The sequence below is a fragment of the Silurus meridionalis genome, chromosome 29, assembly GCF_014805685.1.
Source record: "Silurus meridionalis isolate SWU-2019-XX chromosome 29, ASM1480568v1, whole genome shotgun sequence".
Taxonomy (NCBI): domain Eukaryota; kingdom Metazoa; phylum Chordata; class Actinopteri; order Siluriformes; family Siluridae; genus Silurus; species Silurus meridionalis.
The window spans coordinates 6,871,238-6,897,937 of record NC_060912.1 but is presented as its reverse complement, the minus strand read 5'-3'; the positions used below and the strand labels follow the sequence as shown (position 1 = coordinate 6,897,937).

The window sequence follows — 26,700 nt, the reverse complement described above, 5'->3', positions numbered from 1 at the left end:
CAATCAGGTCCAAATGTATTTATAATTGTATACTTTTGTAATTAAGATGTAATAGACGATTTCTTTCAGCTTTAATTGAAATAGTTTAACTAAAAAATTGGATTAACTGTTTTAGGAAATGCAGCTATTTTTTTCATTGTCTCTCGCTTTTCACATGTAAAAGTAATTGGACACTTGACTAATAAACAGTTTATTGGCCGGATGTGGTGTGTTTTCTGATTATTTCATGACATTTTAAGAGGATAAAAGCTATGGAGTTGCTTCCAAGTGATGAATTTGCATTTGGTAGCTGTCCAAAGAGGTATCCAAATGAAGGAGGGCATCATGAGGCTAAATAAACAAAACAAGTCATTCATATAAGGAAATGGTGTTCTGCTACCTGTCCATTATGATGAGCCAGAGAGAGCAAGAACATTAATAAAAATGTAAATATTTGACATAATTGTCATTTGTCTGCCATAGTATTTTGGGATTATATTAATAAATGGCTATGAGCTGAAAGTGCAGACTTTCGGATTTAATTCAATAGTATTTACATCCTAATCAGGTGAACAGCTGTCTTTAATTTCAGCTTGTTCTTGTTTTGTTTTGTCTTCAGCATGTAAAAGCAGACTCAATTGGTTCTACCATCCACTTACTTTAAAACGCCTTGGGTGGGGTCTATACTTCAGAAATTCCTCCTACTCTGTTTGCCAGCATTTATATAAACAATAAATACAAAGAAAGAAATCAGTTTCACTGCTGCACAAGCAATAAGAAGATGTGGTTGATTTGGATCATGCGCAGTACCTAGGCAGTTAAAATACCAAAACTGGGCTGTCGGCTACCTCATGGGGGGATTTACTTCTGCAGTTTTTGATAAAAAAAAAAAATATTAGCAGTAAAATGGTGAATACAAGTTCTCAGCAATCTCTAATGTTTCTGTAATCTATGTTTAGCTAGTACTGGGAAGACCACCAGGGTCACAATGCAGGCATTAACGGCATACATTTGCCTTCCACTTGGGGACAATCTAGATTAGACAATCAACCTACCTCCAGGTTTGAACCTGGAGAAAACCCACATGAGCACAAGGGTGTGCAAATGTTTAGCAAAAAAACATAAGGATTAAGATTGAACCGAGGAAGCTTTGCTCAGACAAGGAGCAAGCTTACTGTGAAGCCAAGCATGCCCTGGTATAGGGAATTAAGGGTACAAATAAGGCATTTTCAATCAGTCTTCAGATTTACTACTCATCTACTCTCGTCACCACTGGCCTGCTCATCAGTGTGGAAACGCCTTCAGTAGCTCAAAAACTACAAAAAAATGCACCCAGCTGTGAATCCAACCCCCACCTGGCCTACCAGCTAAACCAGTTCTGCTTTTAGTTTGAGAGACAAGGATTCCCCTGCAATGATGAATAGCGTATATGAACAAAAGTCTGCAACTTGAACCAAGTCAAATTCTTTGTACATGCAAATCTGCTTGGCGAAATAATGTGCTTTAGATTCTGAAATTTGAACGTTATCCAAAAGGTTGTCTCAAATGTTTCTTTCTGATATAGTGTTAACATTTTCCAAACAACGGACCATTAATATGTTCCAGCACCATAATACCCTTACTTCAAAAACAAAACTGAACACCTCCGGGATGAACTGTCATGTGGGGGTTACTATAGCAACACCCCCTTGAAACACACCTCTCTTCATAAGCTACTGCATACATTTATGTTCATAGCATTTGACAGACACCCTTTCAACTCATTCCCCAACTCCACCAAAGTGGAAGTACACAACCATTTAAAAAAAAAAAATGGACATTAGATATAAAGTATAGACCACATCTTCAGCTCTATAGTTACATTTACATTTGTGGAATTTAGCAGACGCCCTTGTCCACAGTTAGGTGCTGTACAGTTGTACACAGACTATTTAATTAATTTATAGATTTATATATTGATCCAGACTGCTTTAAGACCTCCACAATCACCCTAGTTCTTAATACAGCAACGATCACTGACTTCAACAACTACATACTTGTTGCCTTAACATCTGTTCTAATAAAGACATTTGAGAGCATCATCCTCCACATACTTGAATAAAAGTCACAGATGATCTGGTTGACCATTTGTGGTTTACCTACGGAGCCAAAACTGACTGTAGATGCCATAAACAAGAGTCTTGCATATATCAATTGGCATCTCAGTACTTCTAAATGCAAGTATTCTAATTGTGGAATTAAATCTTCAACACCATCATTTCAGAGCTGCCATAAAACAAAGCAGCCTCCTTCAGCCTTCCACCCTGCACTGGATTATGACTTTTCCCACAGACAGGAAGCAGTATGCAAAGCTAGTATGTCACATGGCATTGAGGTCATGACATGACATCACTTACCTTATGCTGAAACGAGAAACCATCACTTCTATTATAAAGAAGGCAACTTGACTTCCTGTGACAGCTAAAGAAGCACAAAATAAATAACTAATACATTTTTATAGAGTTATTATTGAGATACTGACCTCATCTGTAACATTCTGGTTCATTGCTTCTTCTTGGGCCAATGGTAAGCTGCAGTGGACCATCAAATTGGTGTTGAAAAGAGTATTTGCTACAGTCTACCATACTTTGATAGCATTCCAATCCTTAATACCTAGCCAAGGCGATTGAGTGTGCACAAAAAATCTCATCAGAATTGAATCCTCCAGTTAGTAAAAACAAGAACCACAAGATACAGAAACACCTTGAGAAGACCGGCAACAATTATTGACAAACTCTACATCACTTTTCACCATATGTTCACATCAACTGCTGTACATGCTTAAATGCTTAAAGTCAACATTAAGCTAATTAAAGACAAAAACATTAATCGTTCTTATCTAGCTATACATTTCTCTATGGATATTAATATATACATATATAAACATTATATCAGATACGTATCTTTACACGATGTCTGAATTTTTACTGTGGTGTCTGGTGCTAATTCGTAGCACTATAGATCCTTCAGGTCTGTATGTTGTGAATTGGGGGCCTCTATGTCTTTTTCTAGAACATCTCTACTTTGTTCCTGATGAAGTCAACAAAAGAACAGACTCAAAAGAGTCATGTGTACCAGGAAATTAAGTTGTTGTTGGTTTTTTCATTGATATTTCTGTCTTCTAACTACGACATTTCTCAGCTTTCCTGTCCTGAGACTGATTTCTGGAATATGGTAAAAGGAACTTAAAAAAAAAAGCCCAACAGCTTGTGTACGAATTTGAGCCTCTCAACTGTAAAACTGAGGTGATTGGAGAGAACCAGGAACTGGAGAAGAATTCCCGCCAGCCATTGTTGCTTTTCCTCTAATGCCAGAGTAATGTCCAGGAGATTTTACTTTCCAAATCCATGTAATTTCTGTGGAAACAGCTTGTAAGAATAGTAACACAACTATTTGTTGTGTTTGGCAGAGTAAGCAATGGTGTTTAAAAAAGAGCACTCCAACTGGTTCTTCTAATGCATCAACCTCCATAACAAAAGGGATCAAATTAATAGCAATGTTTGAGTAGTGATTCACTCTACAGGTGTCTAGACTAGTTAATGAATCTCAGTGATCTCAGTGCCTAGAAAAAATCTTCTGGACAACATTTTATTCTACTGTACCTCAATAAACAAGTTATTTTCAGGCAATTGTCTCAGAACCTTGCAAACAAGCTGCATTTGTACAAACAAGATGGTAGAATGTATAAAATATTTTTGTTGTACACTATTACCTGTCTAGCAAGGTGTGAAAATTGTCATATAACAACTTTTATTCAGTATGTAAATACGTCTTTTTTTGGTGTTCTTGAGTGGTTTGGGCAAGAGGGATTGGGTATATGTACTTTTTTGTTATTTGATTCAAATAAAATGTGGAAAACTCTATTTGTGAGGGCCGAGGTGGAAGCATCAGCTATGACGTGTAAGGGGGATGTGATATGAGAAAATACCTTGATGAGTCTATAACAGAATGTGTTAAAAAAAAATGTTAAACTGAAAATTGCCTTCGATATTCAAATCACTTAACTTTTCTTAATGAGTCAGCATTTATTTGCATCATGTTATAATTACAGATGTCTCAATGTCAGTAATTTAGGAGCTGTGAGAGCTAATGCTGGCAGTAAGTGTGTATGGATGTATGCACTTCCGACAATATATCAGATATTATTTTGGTATTATTAGCTGTCATGCGGTTACAGTTGAAGATTTGCTACCATCACATCAATTATGTGTCAACAGTATAAAAAGAATGTGTTAGCTTTTGCTTTGTTTTAAGCATTTTAATAGCCTTTAAGAGTTTTATTATTGCAAAAAAAAAAAAAAAGGTGCTTTGTTACAACTTTTGGTTTAAGGAGTGAGCAAGGAACCGTGGACCTCACTTTGTTGGAATAATAAATATCACAGATTAAAAACAGTAATCCCCCGTTTATCCTGGTGGTACCTTCCAAAACTGCCCGCGATAAACGAAGAAACGAAATAAACGGAGGCCACCGCAAAAATGCTATTTTATGTATACAGTAAACTTTCTTTCTGCTTCTCCCCTTAAGGGTCGCCACAGCGGATCCTCCGCATGTTTGATTTGGCACGTTTTTATGCTGGATGCCCTTCCTAACGCAACCCTCCCCAATTTATCCGGGCTTGGGACCGGCACTGAGAGTGGCTGGGGTCCAAATTGTGGTATTCTGAGCATCCTTGCGGAGCCCCAGGTTGGTCTATAAGTGATTATAGTCAGTAGCACGATGGTGAGTCAGAAGCTCATGAGTTTAAATCCCAGCTTTAACAAGCTGCCACTGCTGGGCCCTTAAGTAAGGCCCGTAACCCTCACCTGCTCAGGTGTATAAATGAGATAATTGTCACTCTGGATAAAGGCATCTGCCAAATGCCATAAATGTAAATGTAGCAAGAGGCCATATTTGCAAGATGGTGTATAATGGCTAAAAACTTTCTTTCAGCTTCTCCCATTAGGGGTCGCCACAGCGGACCATCCACATGTTTGATTTGGCACATGTTTTTACCCTGGATGCCCTTCCTAACGCAACTCTCCCCATTTATCCGGGCTTGGGACCTGCACTAAGGCTTGTGCACCCCTAATGGCTGGGGATGGTTCCCTGACCGGGGATCGAACCCAGGCCCCACTGTTGAGAGGGCCGCAGCCTAACCACTAGACCACCAGGGAACCAAGATAGTGTATAATGACTGAAAGTAAGAATAGTTTTTTTTACAAAGCTCAATATAAAAAACTGCCTGCAAAAAATAGTCCCAAGATTTATTATCTTATCTATTGCACTGAAAGTGATACAAATCAAAATACACAAAAAAAAATAGCAGGCTGTAACTTTGTGTGTTTGTAATAATTCACCAGGGTTGAAAATATTTAACTAAATGCAAGTTTGGAAATTGTTCCAGTCTTTATTATAAGCATTTATACGTAGAAAGAAGAATGTACTCGTGTAAACAGAAAATAAATTTGTGGGGGGTTTAATTTGTCTTGCACATTGTCTGACATTTGGGATAAAAGTCAGATCAAATGTGAGATTCAGCATTCCAAACGACAGATTCAGAAATACACACAGGCACAGAAACACAGACACACAGACAGGAAACATACACACCTTGACATCACTAATCATCAGTAATGACATCAACACTGGCTTTTTTTTTTTTTTTGACATCTTCATGCTTTTCCTCTTTTCAGTTTAATTGCTTCTTTTTTGTCTTTAATTACAAAGTATAGGATCCACAAGGAAGTTGTATAGTAACAAAAAAGGAAAGTTACAGAAATGGAAGCGAAAGGAAGCAAACATTAACTGTGACCTGAACACCGATAATTGGTATGAACATGAAATTGATTTCAGACTTCTTTTATAGTGTATAAATCAGTATAAAATTGTACACGTTTTATACTGGAATCAACTAAAGTAGACAAAAGCTGAAATAAGAATTTTCTTTCAAGGATATTATTTTTCTAGGACCTTTGTTGTTTTTTTTTAACTGTTCATTTCAAGCATTAAAACTGTCTCAGGCATCACCACATAACTGCCTTATGAGGGTCTGCTGAGTATACAGTGGAGGAATATACACATCTTTTTGTAGAATATACCAAATCTAGCCTGTTCATTAATCAGAAAATAACATATATCTTAGTATATTACAGTGTATTCAGCTTGGCAGATTACATAATTAGCTATATAAGAACTTGCTCTGTCGTTTTCTGCATGTTGTTCTACAGCTGTGTCACTTACACTGACACATGATCATAAATAAATAAATAAATAAATAAATAAATAAATAAATAAATGACCAAGTACAGAAGCAAAAACACACATAAAAGTTTCAGAATAGCCCTTGGAATAAAGAGTCCACCAACTCCCCATCCACTTTCCCTTTTTCCTACTAATCTTATTCAATACTTACTCTTTGTGTCTGCAGTTCTGTTCCTAACAAATACTCATGCTCATGATCCATTTGCCTTCTTCCAAATGTCCATAATAGCAGACCAAATGCCAGGAACCAGGACTAGGAAAGTCATATGTATCAGTCCTTTAACTGGTCGGACATGCTTGAACAGGCACAATGCCTACTGGCTGATTTTTTTGCCACATATTGAGCACAAGGTAGTATTTTATTCTAACTAAAAGACTTCAAGGCCTTTAGATTCTTTAAACATGTCCCTATGAATCAAAAGATACCACTGCATATTGCTCTCATAGGCGCCCTTAACAAGGTAATACAATAAAGCCAAGAAATCTAAATTTTTTTAAATGTGACCAACAATAGTCACCATATTATAGGAGGCTCAAAGTCAAACATTTACCCTACACCTACCCCTAGCTGAATTATAGAAGAGTCAGGACTCTTGAATCTAAAAGAATTGTATCGCAATAATTGTTCAATATACTGGATGTCAGTATCAAGTTTCACAGCTTCTTATGGATTTTTTCAAATCTGCTTAATGACGTAACTCAATTAATAATTCGGAAATGTTTTCCCCTCACTGCCCACATAAAGATGCAGTGGAATTCACGCTAACTTAGAAGTCAAAATGTTTTAATTGTGATGCCATAACATTACATCTGGAAAGTTCACAAATATACAGTCTTCACAAATATACTTGTCAGTAATCAGAGCCCATTTAAGTTTCCACCTCTTATTTTCTCCCGTGATCCTACATTGTCTTTTCTCAACAATACTCAGAAGTATTACGCATTTTATCTTATATATAAAACGATATAGACTTGCTTGTGAAGGTTCGAGCTGGAGGAGAAAACCTTTAAAATAATTTTCATTCATTTTTTTAACCATAAAATGTTCGAAAAGTATGGCTCAATTGTCGCAATGCAATGTTTTCAAGATTATGTATATGCTCTATACACAGTCAGATGGGTTCAAACTAGAAACCGTAGTTATTCACATAGTTTCATCCTAAAAATACCTTTGCAGTACAAGGGTGGTATCTTATCCTGTTTCTTAGCAACAAGCAGCAAGGGGCAAAAATGGATCTCCAAGAACCACATATTGCCTCACTTCTGTCCTAGCAGTATACCAAGTTCTCCTGCTATGAGACTCACATTGCGCTTCACTCTCAAGCTTTTTCCATCTTTCCTATTATGCAGATCTCCTGTCATTCTACTGTATACTTTCCGTTTAAAGTATTAGTCCTCTCTTCCGTTTGAGCAAATATGCTTAATCCTACTATCATCCCTGTCTTCTGTCTTCTTCTGCCTCACCCCTTCTTCACACCGTCACCTCATTTTTACTCCCTGTCCACAGTGCCTGACTGCCTCCCCCTGCCCCAGGGAGGAAGTGCAGCTGTTCAATGGTGTTCTGTCGCTTTGCAGCAAACGCCATCCTGCGGGCGCTTTGGCCTATCGTTCCGGGGCCACCAGCAGAGCCGTGACCATCCCCCCAACCAGTTCCATGACCAGATGACATGGTAGCAGCAGCAATGGTGCTGAACTCCTGTTCACAGCCAGATGTGGGGTGCGAATTCATCTTGATCATGTGGTGTCGTTCAAGTAATGGAGTCACGCACACGTTCTGCTGTGACTGCGTTTTCTTATGGTGGCTGAGGTGAGACATCATCCCCCCGTAGTCCCCCAACGTAATTCCCATCATTCTGTCATCAGGAGACAACATTAGGCGTTCGTGGGACTTTCTCAGTGTCTTTGAGTTAGAACTTTTGCTGGTGGCCATGGCTTTGTAATACTGGTGCTGCTGGTTTTTAGACAAGTAAGACAGGGTGCTTCCCTCTCCCAAAGCCAGCAGCTGGTCTTGAGACATCACCCGGCGTGGAGGCTGGATCACTGTCTCGAAGGTAGGACTGTACGGCGACTTGGGTAAAGGGTAAGGGTTTGGCGTGGACGTAGAGGTAGGTAAATGCATTTGGGGTCGGGATGAGTGCAGGGGAAGCGTACCCCTTGTCCCTAGGGTGTAATCACCACCCCAATGCAAGTGATGCTGTGAGGAGTGGAAGGAAGGTGGTGCATCGTTGGGTCGTCTTTTCGAGCTATAATAACTTGTGTACTCATCCAGATCTTTTTCTGCATGTAGTTGAGAGACAAATTAGATACAGCCTCAATAAGTCAATTAAATCAATACCAATCTGTTTTAAAGCAATTTAGAAAATACACGCATAAAACATTCACACACTCACCTAGTCTCTTGAGAGAGGAATAACGGTTAATATCAGGTTTCATAACAGCATCATATGTTGGAGGAAGCTGGGCCAGGTTGTGGAAGGAATGAGAGAAGGTTAGAGGGTGGCCTGTATTGTTGGTCTTGCTGGAGATCAGAGTTCCTGCAGTGGTTAGCTGGGCATTGTTCATCCTTGGAACACGTTCTGATAAAACAGAGAAGGATATGCATCTAAACATCATCGATAGGACAACAGGTAGGCATACATTTTTTAAAGGGGTCCAATAATCATATTCTGCAAAGTCAATTATTTTAATTAATTTTTTATAAGAGTAGCGCTATTAACAATGGACATTGTTTCAAAGCAGCATTACACAGATAAAGCAGTTACAAGTTGCAGAAAAGAATATATAAGTTTAGTGCCTGTAGCCAGCAGAGATGGGAAGTAATGAAGTACTTATATTTTGATACTGTACTTAAATAGATTTTTTGGGTATCAGGACTTTCTTCACTATTTATTTTTCTGACAACTTTTTAGTTTCATTCATTAATTTTTTTACACAAATATCTGTACTTCTTTCTTCTTACATTTTCAAACCAGTTCTTTGGTTTGAATCTATTTGGTGACATGATCAATATTTTTGCTTCACATTGCACACCATTTTTAGTCCATCAACCTATTTCTTGTCATTGTGCAGCTTTTTCAACCTACCATTAGTGTATCATTTCCTGGCTCTCACACACCACAGACTAGCCTGTGAAGCTAACAACGAGCGAGGCAGAAGGCAACAAGAAGTATGGGACTGACATGGATGAGACAGAGGGAGTCAATGATGTAAACATGACTGAGAACAGAGACATTCCTGATCATCATCTTTTCACTGTTTGTGTTCTATATGGTGGATGTTCAGCCTGGACACATTCATTAGAGAACAAAATTTTAAATACTTTTGTATTAATATATTAATATGTCATGAGGTCCAGTTACCAGCGTGACACTAAAACAGGTAGTAGGGACTTTTTACCTAAGTACATGTCAGAGCCCAAACTTCTTTACTTTAACTTGAGTGAAAAATTGTAGTCAGAACTTCAACTTTTAACACAGTCTTTTAAAACATGAGTATCTGCACTTCTACTTGAGTGAAGGATGTGTGTACTTCCAATCTTTGGGCCAGTTGGACTCAAGACAGATGCCACTAGCTGAATTCTCATTTGCAGAATACAATTATTGTGAGTCTTTTTTTCCTATAAAACATATGGAACAGTTTGAGCTTGATGAGCTTAAGGAGAAATGAATGCTTAATTACTGTCACTGTAAATTGGCAGTTTTCTCTATCTATCTATCTATCTATCTATCTATCTATCTATCTATCTATCTATCTATCTATCTATCTATCTATCTATCTATCTATCTATCTATCCATCCATCTATCTATCTAACTATATATCCATCCATCCATCCATCCATTCATCCATACATACATACATACATACTGGTGTATACTGGTATAACTGCTGGTGAAACACAGCTTGTCTACATTAAATCAGTAGAATATATATATATATATATATATATATATATATATATATATATATATATATATATATATATATATATATACAGTAATCCCCCATTTATCGCGGTGGTTACGTTCCAAAACCACCCGCGATAAACAACAAACCGCGATAAACAGACGCCACACCGAAATTTTATTTTATGTATACAGTACTGTACTTTATTACCATTTTACTTCATTTTATAATAAATAATTATATTTGTATTAATTAATTTCATTATATAAAACTAAAACTCTGTAAAAACAATTCCCTATAAGTTCTTTGGTCTATCGTGCTATCCGCGAGAGACCGGGAAAATCATCCAATCTAATTAGTTACGTAGCAAATTAGTTATAGGGGGGCGCCAGATTCAAACCGCAGTAAAGCGGGGGATTACTTTATATACACACACACACACACACACACACACACACACACACACACACACACACACACACAGCATCTATTTTTTTGACCTACCTATAGTAGCTGTGTGTTTGGGGCTGGACCCAGACTGGATTAAATTGTGTTTCCCAACTGCAAAAGAGCAGAGCAAATCCAGCTCATCATACTTCTATACTATACCTTCAAACTCATGTACGTATTGTTATGATGGAGTTATGATGGCTCAACTTCCGATTATTCAATCACACGAATAGTATAATGAATAGTAAATGATAACTTTGATTTCCTCAGATTTAGATGTGGTACACAATGTACTACATGGTATCTTTGGTGGCAGACCACCGAAAATGGTCTTAACACTTAATATTTGGATATATTTTCATAGCTATAACCACATTCTGGTGCTTTCTATTTTCTAAACATTTTCCAGGCTTGTTGCACAGCTTCTTCAATTATTGTTTGTTTTAGGCTAGTAATTAGTACAAAAGTAATTCATTTATTCTCAGGATATTTAAAATTGGTTTTATTTGTTCTGCCCAATGCTCCTTCAATGGCTCTTTCTGCTCTTTTCTCAGCTTCAAAATAACCTGCTTTTCTCCCATAGATTTTTTTCAGAACAAATGCAACAAATGTTTTGACATTTGAAAAACCCAAGGCTCAGTTTAACACTTTAAACAATTATTCTAACAGAATACACCGGGGCCACAAGGAACCTGTCAATCACACGTTCTAGTATTTTTGACCACTTTAGAAATGGGTGAGTTGAAAGTTGAAAGGTGCCAAATTAAACACACACATAAAAAAAAATGAGGAAATAGAACTTTAAATTCTGATTCACCAGATGTATGGCAAATACAAAAGAATGATCCTTGTTGTTCCAATTCTTTTGAAAGGGATTGTATATGTCATTTTAACTGTTCTAACCTAATACATATCATGCTTTATATGCATAACACTTACTCCGGTTGTCTTTGCTCTGAAGGACAGGTGTGTAATGGTTTTTGGACTGCCGTCCCTGGTTGCCTTTGTTGGTGGTGGTGCTGTTGTTTCTCTCACTCTGCTGTACTGGGCTGGACTGATGACGCAATATATCTACCAGTGATCTAATGAAAAAAGAAAAAAGGCATAATAGGAGAATGTAAATCTGTAGATCAATGTTGACTTTATAGAAGAGAAGAAAAAAAGTCAAATTTGAGTTTAACCACCTGAATTAGATACTAATGTTAATTATACAGCAATATGAGAATAAGACTATTCCTTCATTTTTATCTTTAACTTTTGCATACAAATTCTGGCATATGTTAAATAGTACAATTTAATTCTGTTTCTATGTTTCCATGTTAATATGTGTATGGAGTCATTCACCTGGGCATATTGAGATCTCGGTTCCTGGGCCTACGAGAGACCTTGCGGAAAGCCACCTTCACTCCAATGGCCACGACCAATGTAAAAGAAATGACACCACCGATGACATAAACTGTATTGTTGCTTTGCTGCTGCAAAGGGTCGAAGTCTGGATCCGAGCGGCTTGGGGGATGAGTTGCAGGCACCTGTGTGTTGGCCCAGATGGGCGAGTTGTAATTGGTGCAGATGTCCTGGTTTAGCCGGTTGCGCTGATGCTCACAGCAGAAGCGGTAATAGCAAGTGCCACAGCAGTAGATGTAAGTGCCCTTTGTGCAGTTAAAGGTGTGGTCAAACTGTCCCATTACATCATAGTAGCCCCTGCACACATCAACGTCCACCAGACGACGTGGTGGCGGCGCCACCTGCGCAGCCCCCAGTGGGGGTTTCAGGGCATCGGCTGTCATATTACGAGGGAGCATGATCTGAGGAAGAGGCTTTGCAGGGATTTCAGCCACTTCTGGTTCCACTGCTATGGCTGCTGCTTCTTTTCCTTTCCCTTTCAGTGAAGGGGTTGGAATGTCTTTGCTCCAGCCTCGCAAGAAAAGCAACAGTGGCCTGCCATTGGCTGAGTGACGCTCTGAACTAACAGCCACTGTGAAAATTACATGGTCCAAAAGAAGAAAAACACACAAAATGGCAGCGAATGGCATTTTGATGATGATAAGGGGGCGTCTCAGGGCGTCTCCGTGAACCAGAAGAGCAATGTAGCACTTCATGCAAACTGGTTCTTAAAGATATCAAAGACTGGTGTGTCGAGAAAGTAAATCAATACGGAACATACACAAGAGGTTAGATTTCACTTAACTAGTTCGCTTTTCTTCAAATACTACGCCAACTTTTTGCAGTCAACAAATGCAGAGTTGACAAAACAATTTTTCGTTGTTGAAGAACATCTGGATTATATTCAGTGCTGTTTGGGAAAAGAAATACTATAGAAATATCAACATCAAAACAGAACAGAGTGAAATCAAGTGGAAAATAGTCTTGAAACGATTTTTACAGTATTCGTTTCGTCTTAGTTCAACAATAAAGTTTTTGACGTATGTTCTAGAAAAATGAACTTAGGTGTATGAATGATTTGTTGAAAAGTTCAGTGACGTGAATTTCATGGAATGTCAAAATTTTGGATGCAACAGTATTCCACCTAAAGGGGAGCACGTAAACATTTCTCTTTCAGTGTAAACTTGATACTGAAGTCTTCTCTTCTTTCTATTATAACTTGAATTATTCGTTTATTATTATTAAATGCATTTAGAAATGCCCTAGTTTCTTTGAACCTTTGAAAAAAAATATCAATTTCAGATAAAAAGAAAACTAAACACAAAAAACGTTTACTTGTGTGATTTACGTATTCTTTGTGAATTGTAAACTCGCATCAAATGTGTAATGGGACATCGTCTAAAGAAATGAGATGGAGGAGTTTTTGGTTGTGGTAATGGTTTAAGAAAAATCAAGTAAATCCCACGAAGACCTTTTTAAGCTTTTAGCTTGGAATTTTTTGCATACTTTAAATAGAAAGTCTTCTGTGTTTAGGAGGTCATCAAGACTATTCAAATAACTGTGAAAAATGTAACTCTAAATGAAACATTGACGAAGTGCACGTCTTTTTTTCTCGTATTAAGTTATACAGGAAGATAGCTCATCCCAAAGACTTCAGAAGAGTCTAATCAGTGAGGGAGAAGAAGCTAGCAGGCATGTGTTAATCTGTGACTTAAAAAAAGTCAGAAATGAAGTGTGTCTGCTTGTATATGAGTTTTGAGGGAGTGATTGAGTCATTCATATGGCACGTGTTCAGGGCAACAAAGTAAAACTATCCGAATTACAGTACAGAATAGTTTGTTTTTTTACTTCTAATGTGTGGTTTCCAAATAGTGAAAACCAATGGAAAACTCATGTAAACATACAAATGGCTCATTATATGCTGGTGAATATAGCAGAATGCACTCTTGTCACTGGTTTCAAGAGTGTCCCTGAATATACCTTCTTATAATAACATGCTTTTATAAACCGAATTTGTTAATATTGTTATCCCATAACCTAATATTAACTGTCATGACTGGGATGGCTATACAAACTATGGCTTGAGGATATTTATTTTTTTCGAAGACAAAACACTTTTCTAGTGCACTAAAATCAGGGAAGAATAGCAGTCAATGCGGACGCATAGAATGGCTTGGAGGTTGATTGATGAAGCAGAAACATGGCAGGCCTCGCAAGGACAAAATTAGCAGCAGGTCACTTCGTGGGGTTTAAGGAAGCGTCTGTCGGCCCTTTTATGGTCACTCAATCAAGGGCCAACTCCTACCAGTGAACGTGAGGTTAATTGCACAGCTAACAGTCACTCCTGAATAAAGCACTTCATGTGTAAGATCATGCTAAATGCAAGATAAAAGGGTAAAAAAATGGATTAAAAAATGCGTCTGAAATGTTTTTTGTTGTTTTTTCGCCCGACTTGGCACAGTTATCGTTTGGCACTAGTTTTGGCTGCACTTCAAAAAGCAGATGAAGAACAAGGAGACGAGTACTTCAAGGTGTGCAATTCAACATTTCATTTTTTTTTGCAAAAAAGCCTGGCTCATAAAAAGAGAAATAAACATATGTTCCTGCAGTCTTCTTAAAAAATAAAGACTTTTCTTCCTGGCTGGTTTTTCAGTCATCCTCATTCACACTGGTGTCTTTTATTCAGTTCATTCTTCTTGGCTCTTGCATGCCTCAGTTAATCTGGAATTTTCACTGAAAGAAAAAGATATCAGAATGAGTGAAAATCCTATTTGGATCATTCATTTCTGAAAAACACATACAATCTCAAAATATACCAAGTATACCAGTTAAAATAACATTACAGGCAAGACTGGAAAAAAAAATCGTTTAACACTTAAGGAATATTTTATTTTGTGCACTTCATAATTCATTTATTTGGAAATTGGCTGATTGCACTTTAAATACTGGTTTAGTTTTACTGGATGATCATTAATCAATAACACATTTTTAAAATACATTTCCTATGTTATAAACCCAGACAGATGTTTTCAAGCAAAATAACACAAGTGGGATATTTTTTCTTTAATGAATCAGCAAATTTCAAATACATTTTTTTTTGTTTATTTGTAATCTAAATAACCATACACAGTATAACACAGTAAAATGCTTTTTATGACTGGTCCATTATATAGATTTTCTGTTACTACAAAGTTGGCGGCACACAATTATATAAAATGTCTTTGTATGTATTAAATATTTCCATTCACTTGAACTAGGAGATCAAAACCCTGTTCCATAAAGACATGCTTTACATGGGTTGCAGTGGAAGATCATAAGTGCCCTGCTATAGAGTTCTGATGCTATAGAGCATCCTTATTGAACACCTTTGGAATGAATTTGAACGCTACCTGTACCCCAGGCCTCCTCACCTCAGTTACATCAGTACTGTACCTGACTTTACTAACACCATTGTGACTGAATGAACACAAATCTCCACAAGCACACCAAAATCTAGTGGTACATCTTTACAGGAGAGTGGAGGTTATTGTAAGAGGAAATGCAGACTAAATTTGGATCGAGATGCTCAAAAAGCACAGCGAAACGTATGGCCTGGTGACAAGCGTTTGTCCATATAGTGTATGCAGCAGTATTTATAGTCCAGTATGTATAATGTGCAATTTATAAGACATTTGACTATGTCCATTTATTCAGTAGCATCAAACACTAGATTCAAGCAATTTAATTATTAAATTCATACCAATAACTGATATAACTGCTCATTTATTTATTTAGCATAAACAAGTCTGCATTCAAATGTAAGTCACGTTCACATGCTAGAGATTTAACACCAAAACTGCACAGAATTTAGAAAAGAATGACACACAAATGGTGGGTGTTTGTCTAAAACAGCAGATTCCTCAGTTACACGTGATTCTGACTTTGGGTTTAAAAGGATTATTTTTGCCCAATATCAGCTCAAGGATTTGAGCAGCATTAAGGAGAAGTATTAAGTCCAGTGCCAGCGTTTGTTTCATTTCAACACATATTAAATGAAATACTTCTTTTTGATTGACTTTCAGCAAGCACAAGCATATCAAATACTTATCAAAGTTATTAATATTAAAATGTAGAAATCAAAACAGCATGTTAAAGACGTGTTCCAACCTCTCAAATCTGATCTCGTGGTGTCTTGTGGCTTCATTAAGCTGTAGCTGTGTAAGCATGATTACATCAAACGCAAACTAATAGGATGTGCTGGATCAAGTGCCAAGTTTTTAGAAGCTGATGAATGATGAGGGTGAATGTAATATCGTTCAATTAAGCCATGTTTGCGGGGATCAGTGTGCTTGTCTTGTTTACTGTGATTTTGTATTTATTGCACATCTTCCATCTCTGACGCAAACTATGGTGTGTGTGTTTAAAGACGGTAGACTAAAAACTACTGCATGAACTTCATGCTGGACATTTGCGTCATAGAACATGGGTTCGAAGCTGACATACAATTCATGCTGTGACCAGTGCTCCCAGAACAGGCTCCAGAGCTGCCATGAAACTGACCAGGATGAAGATTTTTCTCAAAAAAAACAAAAAAAAAATGTATGTACTAAGCCGTGTTAAGCAGATTTGTTCGGCGTAAATAAAAGTATCCAGATTCTATAGATAAACCACACATCTGGCAACACACACAGTAGGCGAGAATTCAAAGCGCAGATTTATACCTGGTTCTGAGGGAAAACAGAATCGCACACAGCATCAGGCGCTGCTAATTGTCCAAACTTTATTACACCGAACAGAATATGTAATCAGCCTCACTTCCCATTTTTCGTGCGATCTTTCCTATTAAAGGCGTATGTAAGCGGGAGAAAAGTGTAGTATGCATGTTTCAGCAGGCACAGTGCTTAGGCTTGTACATGCAGGATGTGGCCTAATTGTGCCTGAAATGGGTGCAAACAGCCTGGTACATCTGCTCCTCTGTAATATCAACATTTAAAATCCTGATGGATGTACATCTGGCCCATAAAGTGTATAAAAATAAATTTGAGCCCCAAAGCTCAAAAGCTCTTCGACATCCAGGAATCTGAATTCTATGAGCATATTGAGAAACTGCAAAAATTAAAATGCCGTTAAACAATCGTGTGATGTAATTTGTTGGACCTAAATTGAAATCCAACCGTAATCTAAAATGAAAGGTGTCTTGTGTATTTTGGATGAGATGGAATGAAAAGAAAGAGTAGTATTACTGCAAAACACAGTTCGCTGTGGAAAAAAAGATGAGTGCACACCAGCTTTAACACAATACTTGATACTTTCAACCTTCTACTATCTTGTTCTTCTTTCCCCACTCCAACATGGGGCACAATTACAATACTAATTATATAAAAGAGAAAAAAAAGAAGTAGAAGGTTCACTGAGTGCAGAGGATGGTGTTTCATATAAATTAGAAAACACAGCAAGCTGTTCTCTGCAGTGGAGCTGCAATAAAGTCATTTATGATAGAACCACAAATATTATTAGTATGAACGCAAGTGCAAATAAGGATGAATAAAAAAAAAGATAGATAAAGTCATCAGTTGGATGATGGAACCAGAAATCATTGTGAGAACAAAAAAGCACCTTAGAAAACAGAACACATGGACCTTGTGATGAATGAGCTCGAAGAGAAGAAGACAACATCAAGACATCAGGTTCAATCCATGTCAAAACAGAAAACTGAAAGAAGAGTTAAACTGGGGAAACAGGTGAATTTTCCAACTTGCCAGTTTTATTTGATTTAAAGCTTATATGTCTTGTACATTGAGATGCTTTTCAGTTTAGCACAGATGTAACAAAGTGGTTATATAAGTTACTTTAAACTTCCTATAAGCTCAAATGACATACATACAGCGGGGAAAATAAGTATTTGACACATCAGCATTTTTATCAGTAGGGGGATTTCTATGTGGGCTATTGACACAAAATTTCCACCAGATGTAGCCATCAAGCCAAATATTGAATTCATACAAAAAAATCCGAACTCAAGTTGAGTCATAATAAATAAGTGAAATGACACATGGAATAAGTATTGAACACATGAAGATAACAAGGTGCAAAATAAACCTAAACTGTTTCTCATGCGCGTTCTCTCAGCACCTCTGCTGCTATATGAATATGACGCATCATAACACTACGGGGTCCGAGGTGTGTCCTGACAGTCACATAGAAAATAGAATAACATGGCAGAGGTAGAGCTGCATCTTCCTGGAGACGGACCAGGAAAAGAACAGGACACTTACTAGTCCTTAGCTCTGTGTTTTCTTTTATGTAGCTTTATGTTGGGTTTTTTTGTAGCACCAGGGTTCAGTAGGAACATTGTCTCATTTCACTGTGTACTGTGTCAGTTATATACTTGTATGTTCTCTGTCTGATGTTGCACTGTGGAACGAGTAACTAAAAAAAAACCATTTCACTATGTTACATCACGTATGTAATATGTATATGTCAAACAACCATGAACCTTTAAATCAGTTCTCCATTCTCCTCCAAACTTCTCTCAGCAGCTAGGTGTCTCTACTCACTGAGGTACACTGGATATGCAGTATTTTGTATTTTACATTTTGTGTGCAAAAGACCCTTGACCCTTTAGAGACCCTTGCGCATGAAAATAACACGAAATCAGCAGAGATACTCAGAATAAGCCATCAGCACCATTTAACCATGTTTTTTGCTCTAATTCTGCATCTAAATGATTTTCTGTGTTGTTTGTTGTTCTGCTGCCACATGACTGGCAGGTTAGATAACTACATGAAAGTGCAGGTATCCCTCATAAAGTGCATCATAAGTGTTTGGGATAAAAAAGGATGTGTCAGAGGTTATGAATTATTACTCAATTAGCAAAAAGCTGCTTTTTGAGTATCCCTGCACATTACTGCAAAAAATAGAAGCAAAAACAGAGACTAAAGAGACAAAAAGCAGCTATCTGAGAAAGAAATGGAAGCAAGTAAATTGTGTGAGTGGGCATGAAATGAAGGTTTTTGGAACATGTAGTGGTTTTTATCTAAAACACTGTAGGAGGAGTAGCGTTTGGGAAACTGAAATAAATCTGCAAGATGGCTTAACAATTTTCCAATTGCACAACAGATATCAGAACGAAAAAATCAAATCCCTTTGCCATGAGAGGAAATTGTCTAAAAAATTATGTTTTCCTTTGTTAGTGCATTTGGTTTTATTTCAAATATATAATGAATAGTGTGAAAGAGAAGGTTTATGCAGTCAGCTTTAGATGATCTCAGATATTATGTGACTTGTGAAATCTTTCGCAGTTTCGACTGATACACTGATTTGGACAAAAGTATTGGGACACCCGACCTTTACAGCTATAAGTGGTTCTTCCCCAAAATATTATCACAAACTTATATACACAATTATACATGGTCGCTTTGGATGCGGTAGGATTATATAATTATGAGACCCAAATCTGTTCCAGCATGACAATGCCCCTGTGCACAAAGCATTCTCTGGTTGACATGGGTTGGAGTGGAAGATCCCACCAATATGGAGACAGCTCTGACCTCAACCCAAGTGAAAACCTTTGGGATGAATTGGAACGTTGACTAGACCCCATACCTCCTCACTCTACATCAGTACCTGACTTTACTAAGACTAATGTGACGACATGAACACAAATCTCCACAAACACACTCCAAAATCTAGTGGAACATCTTCCCAGTAGAATGGAGGCTATTATAAAAGCAAAGAGACTAAATGGGGAATGGGATGTTCACAAAGCACATACCACATATAGCTTATGGTGAGGTGTCCACAAGTTTTTGTCCTTAATAGTGTATTCAATGTGGTAATCCACTTAAAAAGGCAAGCAGATTTAGTACTTTAAGTACAGTTTTGCCTCCATTTTCCCCAATCTTCTCTTTTCTTCAATGTAGGCTATCGTATACATCCTCCGATCTTATCAAACTGCTTCTCATACAACGTCAAGAGCCGACATAAAACATTTGGTTGAAAGCACAATCTGCCCACTTCCACATGGAGGCATTCTCAGACACCCATGATTCCCAGGTGTCACTGTGGTTGAAATGGGACAAAAACAATGCCATCATTTCCCACATTTAAAGCATGGTCAATTTTGTTTTCCTGACCATGGAAGGTTGAGCCATCGACAGGATTCGAACTCGTGATTCATCTCCAACCAACAGGGAGAACGCTTTTGTTGTTGGAAATTCCTAAAGCAGACCATATATGCTCTTACTCTCGACCTTGACTATGATATTCCATCTAAGTATTCATTAAAAGATCTAAAAATCCATCACAGGACTCACATGATTATATTAAACAGTTTCACAAAAAGATAAAGTGTCATAGCCTAAGGTGGATTAATCATTTTTAATTGTATATTTCAAGAAAAATATATGTAGTTTCCACTTAGTGCATGTCTCTTGGACCTTGATTGACCACCTCCATATGTTCTGGACCAGCACTAAGGTTTAAAACATGGTCTGAGGTACCGTATCAGTGCTCCTGTCCCTTTCTTCTTTGCAGATCCGCCCGATTTAGACCCGACTCCCTACCTCTGGATGGAGGTTAATTAAAGATCGAAATGTGCAGCTGAGAATGGTTCCATGTGAACTGCCTAAAGATCCATGAAGTTACTGAGCAACTCAAGAACTAAAAGAATGGATTTGAGCTGTAAATAATACAAAAAGTCTGCTACAGTGGCTCAGTGTCTTGAACTGTTCACTGAACAGAACAACTCAACAATGATTTGTTCCTCTCAATGTTTTTCCTCAAACCATCAGTTTTTCTTTGCTACTGTCACCACTGATTTTGCTCATTAGGGAAAAACTTATAGGTCCTAAAATTTTTATTGCAATTGTATAACCTACTTATCTCTAAAGCTGCTTTGGGACAATGTCCATTGTTAAAAGTGCATGAGAGGTGCATGCACAGAGCTTCCATTTTAACAGGGGTTTTGATACACACCATCTGCGTCAGAGGCGCATTACTGGCGCTGCGCTTGTATGGAATGGAGTTAGGCAGAATATAGCACGTGCCGCAGCACAGGCTCCGAATGCTAAAACAGTTCATGTCAGATCAGGGCGTGACCAGGCTTCCAGGCTATGATTCACTTGGAAGTACAGAGACATCTCAGCATCCTATCTGAAAATACACGATTACGTAGGGTTTCACTGTCAACTACCACCAGGGGTTAGTCCTAAAAAAACAGTTACATCATTTTGCATACGTATATACAGAGATGTCAAGTGCAAACTCAAATGATTCTTCCGAATGCAGAAGTGCAGTTTTTAGACCCCATTCTGGATGTAAAACCCTAAATATCGTCTTATACCCAAAACTTCAGTTCTATCTGCTGTGCATTTCAAATGAATTGTGGAATAGTTTGTCTTTTGTGGTTTACCCTTTCCGTTCACAATTTGAGTACGAGACGCTTTAGAGACCATAGAATCAGTGCCTACTTCCTTATTTAAATGATCTGCTGCAGGGTGTACTGTCCTACCAGCAGGTGATGAGCCAGTCAATCATGAAATGAGTCACAGTATTCCTTCACCGACTGTTTAGTGACAACAGCTTAAGTGCTATACAAACTTCATGAAAGTCAGCGAAATTTAGGATTTAGAGACACACACTGCCCATGTGGAGACTTTTATGGAGACGTTCTGTGGGGAAAACTGGGAACATAATGTTCAGCGCATGCACTCGCTGACACAATGTATTTTTACAACCTGAGGTTTTCTGTCCTGCAAAGAGGGAAATCGTAACAACGGGCACCACCCTGCATTAAAAGCCGATAGACGTCCACTATGGCGAGTTCTACCTTCAAACTATGAAGAACATATCTGGTGCTCACTATCCACCTTCACCAGAATTTGCAAATAGAATGTTGCTTCCGGGTGCATTTCTCAGATAAGTATCAGCATTTTGAGTAAATCGGATAATCACTGGGATCAGTATCAGTATCAATGTTAATTTATGTGCATCATCATCATCATCAATTAAAGTACTAATCACTAACAGAATGTGCTACAATTCTTTAATACCAATTCGAAATATGGCTACAACTAGTTTCAAAGGAAATCATCCTGGTAGTTTGGGATTTAGGCCTGCCTCTGGATAGTGTTCTCTTCGACTGGAGGCCACTCTGTGCAGCTTGGGACGGTTTCTTATCAACACCTTGGGTGGTTCCATGAAATTCCAGAGTAAGAACGGAGCTTTGAGGATGGATTGGACTGTAGTTAATGTCAACAATCTGCTACATTGACTCAGGACTACTTTTCGCTTCTGATCATCATCACTGCACCCCGCATCGTATATCTGCCACAAATGGACATTCGGTGCAACCCAGATGAGGATGGGTTCCTCTTGAGTCTGGTTCCTCTCAAGGTTTCTTCCTTATGCCGTCTCAGGGAGTTTTCCTTGCAACAGTCACCACTGGCTCGCTCATCAGGGACAAACTTACTTATAAAGAACATGTTCACTTTTAATCACCACATTATCTGTGTAAAGCTGCTTTGAGACAATGTTTTTATTGTAAAAGCGCAATAGAAATAAAAAATTGAATTGAATTGAATTGAATTTACTGGAAGTCTAATTGTAAGAACGTGGTGTTACTGCGATCGTTCAACTCCATTAGCGCACAAGGTCGATGGAGCAGTTTAACCAGTGAACAAGCACAACTAGTCTTTGGTCAAAAGGAAGCAAGGTTGCCAGGTCTGTAAAAAAAAATAATAATCAAGCACAATAGATATTAATCTTTACATTTGTGGAATTTGGCAGACACATTTACCCTGAGCGACTACTCCCACATAGTAGCTACACATTTCCAATATGTCTTAATTCAATTCATGTTCATTTGTATATCGCTTTAAACAATGTACACTGTCTCAAAGCAGCTTTCATAAAAAAAAAAAAAATGTATATCCCTAATGAGCAAACCAGTGGTAACTGTGGCAAAGAAAAACTCCCTGAGATGCATCAAGAAGAAACCTTGAGAGAAACCAGACTCAAAAGGGAACCCATCCTTATCTGACACCGAAAGTCCATTCATTATAGTTTTATCATTGTAAAATGTGAATTGCTTAAATGCAAACTGTGGTCCTGAGATATTAGATTTTTTTTATAAGTTTTATATTTTATGTATAAGGGTATAAATCAAGTAAATGAATAAATGATTATTGTTTGGCACTACTTTCATTTCATATGCATTTAATAGAATGCCAATACCTTACTTCTAGTGACACATTGTTCATGTAAACATGAATATATATATATATATATATATATATATATATATATATATATATATATATATATATATATATATATATATATATATATATAATATGCATATAATCTGCATTATGCAGAAATGCCTTGTTTTTACACCAAAACAAAAAGACTGCTGATTTAATCATCTACACTGCCTAACAGTTGAATCTGAAGCTTTCTAATATGGTGGACCGTAGTTAGCAGTGGCTAGCAAGCCATCAGCTAATGCTGCATCTACCATGTTACTGTATCCATGGTTACCCACTGCAGCTTCCTAACCAGTAGCTCAAGATCTGAACAGCACAGCATGGTCGTTTAGGTTGAGGAGCACATTTTCTTTCTTTCAGTCTGTCGCCGGATGTGCTCATCACCGCGTTAATTCATCCATCCGTGCGAACGACGTGCAAATGCCGTCCTGAATATGCATGCACTATATTTTTAAAAGCGAAGGCTTGCGTGACCTCGTCTCACACATTGAGTCATACGCTAAAGCCTTGTTGATGAGTAACAGTTACTGCCATAACATAAGCTTCACTCTGTCCTTACACAACAAGCATGTAGGCTTGACTGATGCAACGCACCATTATGCTAATAATAACACTTTCGAAAGAGAGGCTCGAGAGTGGACCGAGCAGAACGCATCTACTTCAACGTGACCTAGTGGTAGGACAAAGCCTCATTTCATTCAAAGAGGAGTGTAGAGAGAACATGAATTATGGGGAGGGGTGAAAGGGAAAAAAAGTGTGTGTGTGTGTGTATTGGGTGTTGGAGAGCACACAGATGTGCACCGTGTAGGGGGTTGGCTAGTCGGGGAAGAACCCAATGCCGCAAGGTGGGGAAGAGGAAGAGAAGGGGGGTCTTTGTGGATCAGGAGCCATGCAGAAGAAGGTATAAAAAAGGGGAAACATAGAGAGTGTGTATGTCTATGTGTGTGTGTGTGGGGGGGGGGTGTTGGAAACAAATACAGCCTCAGTGAGTGTTCTGACCCGTCTGCATGACTGGCTGTGCCGCCCATTTCTGCACCGTGATGGTCGCAGAATGAAGCAAAGCACCAAAAGCAGAACCCCTATCAGATGCCCACATCTATGCACATGCACATATCTTTCGCTCCCTTCGCTCTCTCTCCCTCCCTCTCTCCCTCTCTCTCTCTCTATCTCTTTCTCTGTATTGTACACACATCTACATTAGATTTCTCCCCCCAGCATCTCTTGTCATTTTTTTTATAAACCAGTATATAGAAGGGGCTCTTTCAACACTGCATCATAGCATAAATAGAAGGAGAGTGTCTGTGAGAGAGAAAGAGAATAGGAATGGAACAAAAACAAGAAAAAGGCCCTTCAATTTATATATATATATATATATATATATATATATATATATATATATATATATATATATATCCAAATCTGTTTATTTCACTCCCACGGCATAAATAGTGACTCTGCCTAGTTGCTTTGCTCGGATCTGATTTTGTATGCTAAGTACACCGTCCCTGTCACTGAGCGCTGAATAATAATAGCACACACCGTCTCATTTGTTTTCCTTTTCCCCCCCTCAATTACCAGCCCTCGCTCCTTGACAGAAAAGGACGCAGGGTGAGATCAGTTACAGGTAGAATGAAAAAGGCGAATGAGGAGACAAAGAACAGGTGATGGAGTGAAACAGTGGAAGAATGAGCAGGCCTTGGACCACACTGTAATCAACCCATGTGCTGCATTCAGATGGTATAACATCCAGCAACAAGTTCTGGTATTCGAGGATTAAATAATAACACAGGAATCCAACACAGGAGTCTATTTCTTCTATAGAGCACTGAGGGATGTGATTTTCATCATGAAAACACAGAATAGCATGACATCAAGGGGGGTTTGGGCATGCAAGGAGTCTATAATGCATTGGTTCATATGCATATACACAACTGATCTTACACACACACACATATACACACACAAACAAATAGAAGCACCATTTTTAAGTGATTGGAATGAATATTAATAAGAAATAGGAATCAGAATGAAACCGTCCTGTTTACCTGCATGGAGCTTCTTTTTTTTATTATTATTATTTCAATTCTTCTTTAGTCTCCAAACATCTGCTTTGCATTCCTTTGAAAGTTGCGTGATCTATTGCGTCCTTTCTTCAAGCGTCATGGGTTTTTTTTGTTGTTGTTGTTTTTTATGGATTTGAACGTGTTGCTTGTAAAGAACGCGCGAGCTCCGTGGCACATACAAAAAAAATATATAGAACGCAGTGCCTTCAGCGCGTGCACACACACACACACACACACACATATATATATATATATATATATATATATATATATATATATATATATATATATATATATATACCATACACCGTGGAGGTGGAAAAAGAAAACGCAAGAGAGGAAAAGAACCCTGTTTGTCCCAGATCAAGGCTTATTCTCCTGTATTTCCATCTTTGTTCCAGCGTCCTGTTGGAGATCCAGAACCAGGAAAACATCCGACTTGATTTTTTCTTTCATTCGCAGCGCGCAGCATCGTCGGCGCATCATCTAGCGCGCGCTAACGTGCGCAAAAAAAAAAAGAAAGAAAAGCAAAGAAAGAAAGAAAAAAAGAAAAGAAAATGTGCAAATGACCTCGGTCGTGCATAGATTAGATTAGATTAGATAGATAGATAGATAGATAGATAGATAGATAGATAGATAGATAGATAGATAGATAGATAGATAGATAGATAGATAGATAGATAGATAGATAGACTAGTTCAATACCCCATTGAGAAGACGTGCTTTGTTTATGGACCGGCAGCAGCAGCAGCAGTGCGCGTGCATTCTGGTCCCAGCATCCAGAAGAAATGGATTTCTAAGAAAAAAAAACGAAAAAAGCTAGAGCCCATAAAAAGTTCTATCCCAAGCCAGAGACCGGTGGTGTTCTATGTTTCTAATGTTCAATCAAAATCGCAGGATGAGGATGAGAATTCTTGTGGGCTCCAATTAACTCAGCGCGCGCCCTCCCTTATTTTTTTTGCCTAAGGAGATAATCATTTCCGCTCCAGTGCAATGCGAGGAATAGGATTGCTCCCTGTATAAACCCGGATCAAGCATGCAATGATTGGACCAAATGGCAATTGAGTGCATTTTCATTTGCCAAACGTGGGAAATTATCCACCAATCTTTAACAATATTGGAATATATTGGAATGAAAAGAAGAATTGGCAAATATGTAAAGCTCAAATGCAACAGTTTTTCAATTTGAGCTTGTTTCTAGTCCAAGTTTGGTCCTTCTTGTTACTAATTTGTATGCATTTGTATGTGGTGGCCAGTAACAAAGAAACCGTAATCCTCAGTTTCACAAATTAAATTCTTCATAGTTCTGAAGTTCATCAAGTGTACAAGTGTCGGCTGTTTCCTTGTCTTGTGTTGTCTTTGTACTGTCTTGTGTTGTCCTGCTCTGTCTTGTGT

The 26,700-nt window shown here is 38.0% G+C and overlaps 1 protein-coding gene across 3 annotated transcripts; it reads right to left on the bottom strand.

Moving 5' to 3' along the window:
* Positions 1–5,458: 5,458 nt before the first annotated feature.
* shisa7b (shisa family member 7) lies at positions 5,459–26,176 on the bottom strand. 3 transcript variants are annotated; one of them, XM_046844522.1, is made up of 7 exons: positions 26,011–26,176; positions 25,288–25,801; positions 11,958–14,729; positions 11,553–11,695; positions 10,668–10,724; positions 8,650–8,835; positions 5,459–8,536 (listed from the first exon to the last, which is right to left on the bottom strand). In XM_046844522.1, exons 3-7 carry the CDS (start codon positions 12,710–12,712, stop codon positions 7,731–7,733), a joined length of 1,947 nt encoding a protein of 648 aa, XP_046700478.1. In that variant the 5' UTR covers positions 12,713–14,729; positions 25,288–25,801; positions 26,011–26,176; the 3' UTR covers positions 5,459–7,730. The 3 variants fall into 3 exon arrangements, with proteins under 3 accessions (XP_046700478.1, XP_046700480.1, XP_046700479.1); XM_046844524.1 differs by lacking the exon at positions 10,668–10,724; XM_046844523.1 differs by lacking the exon at positions 25,288–25,801.
* Between the last annotated feature and the right edge of the window lie 524 nt (positions 26,177–26,700).

Bases quoted from the DNA above. Each gene is read 5' to 3' on its own strand.
- shisa7b (XM_046844522.1), bottom strand. From the start codon at position 12,712: ATGAAGTGCTACATTGCTCTTCTGGTTCACGGAGACGCCCTGAGACGC. The intron at 11,696-11,957 runs GTGAATGACTCC...TTTTTTCATTAG, and splicing joins CGAGATCTCAATATGCCCAG to ATCACTGGTAGATATATTGC. The intron at 10,725-11,552 runs GTAAGTGTTATG...GCTCTTTTGCAG, and splicing joins TCAGAGCAAAGACAACCGGA to TTGGGAAACACAATTTAATC.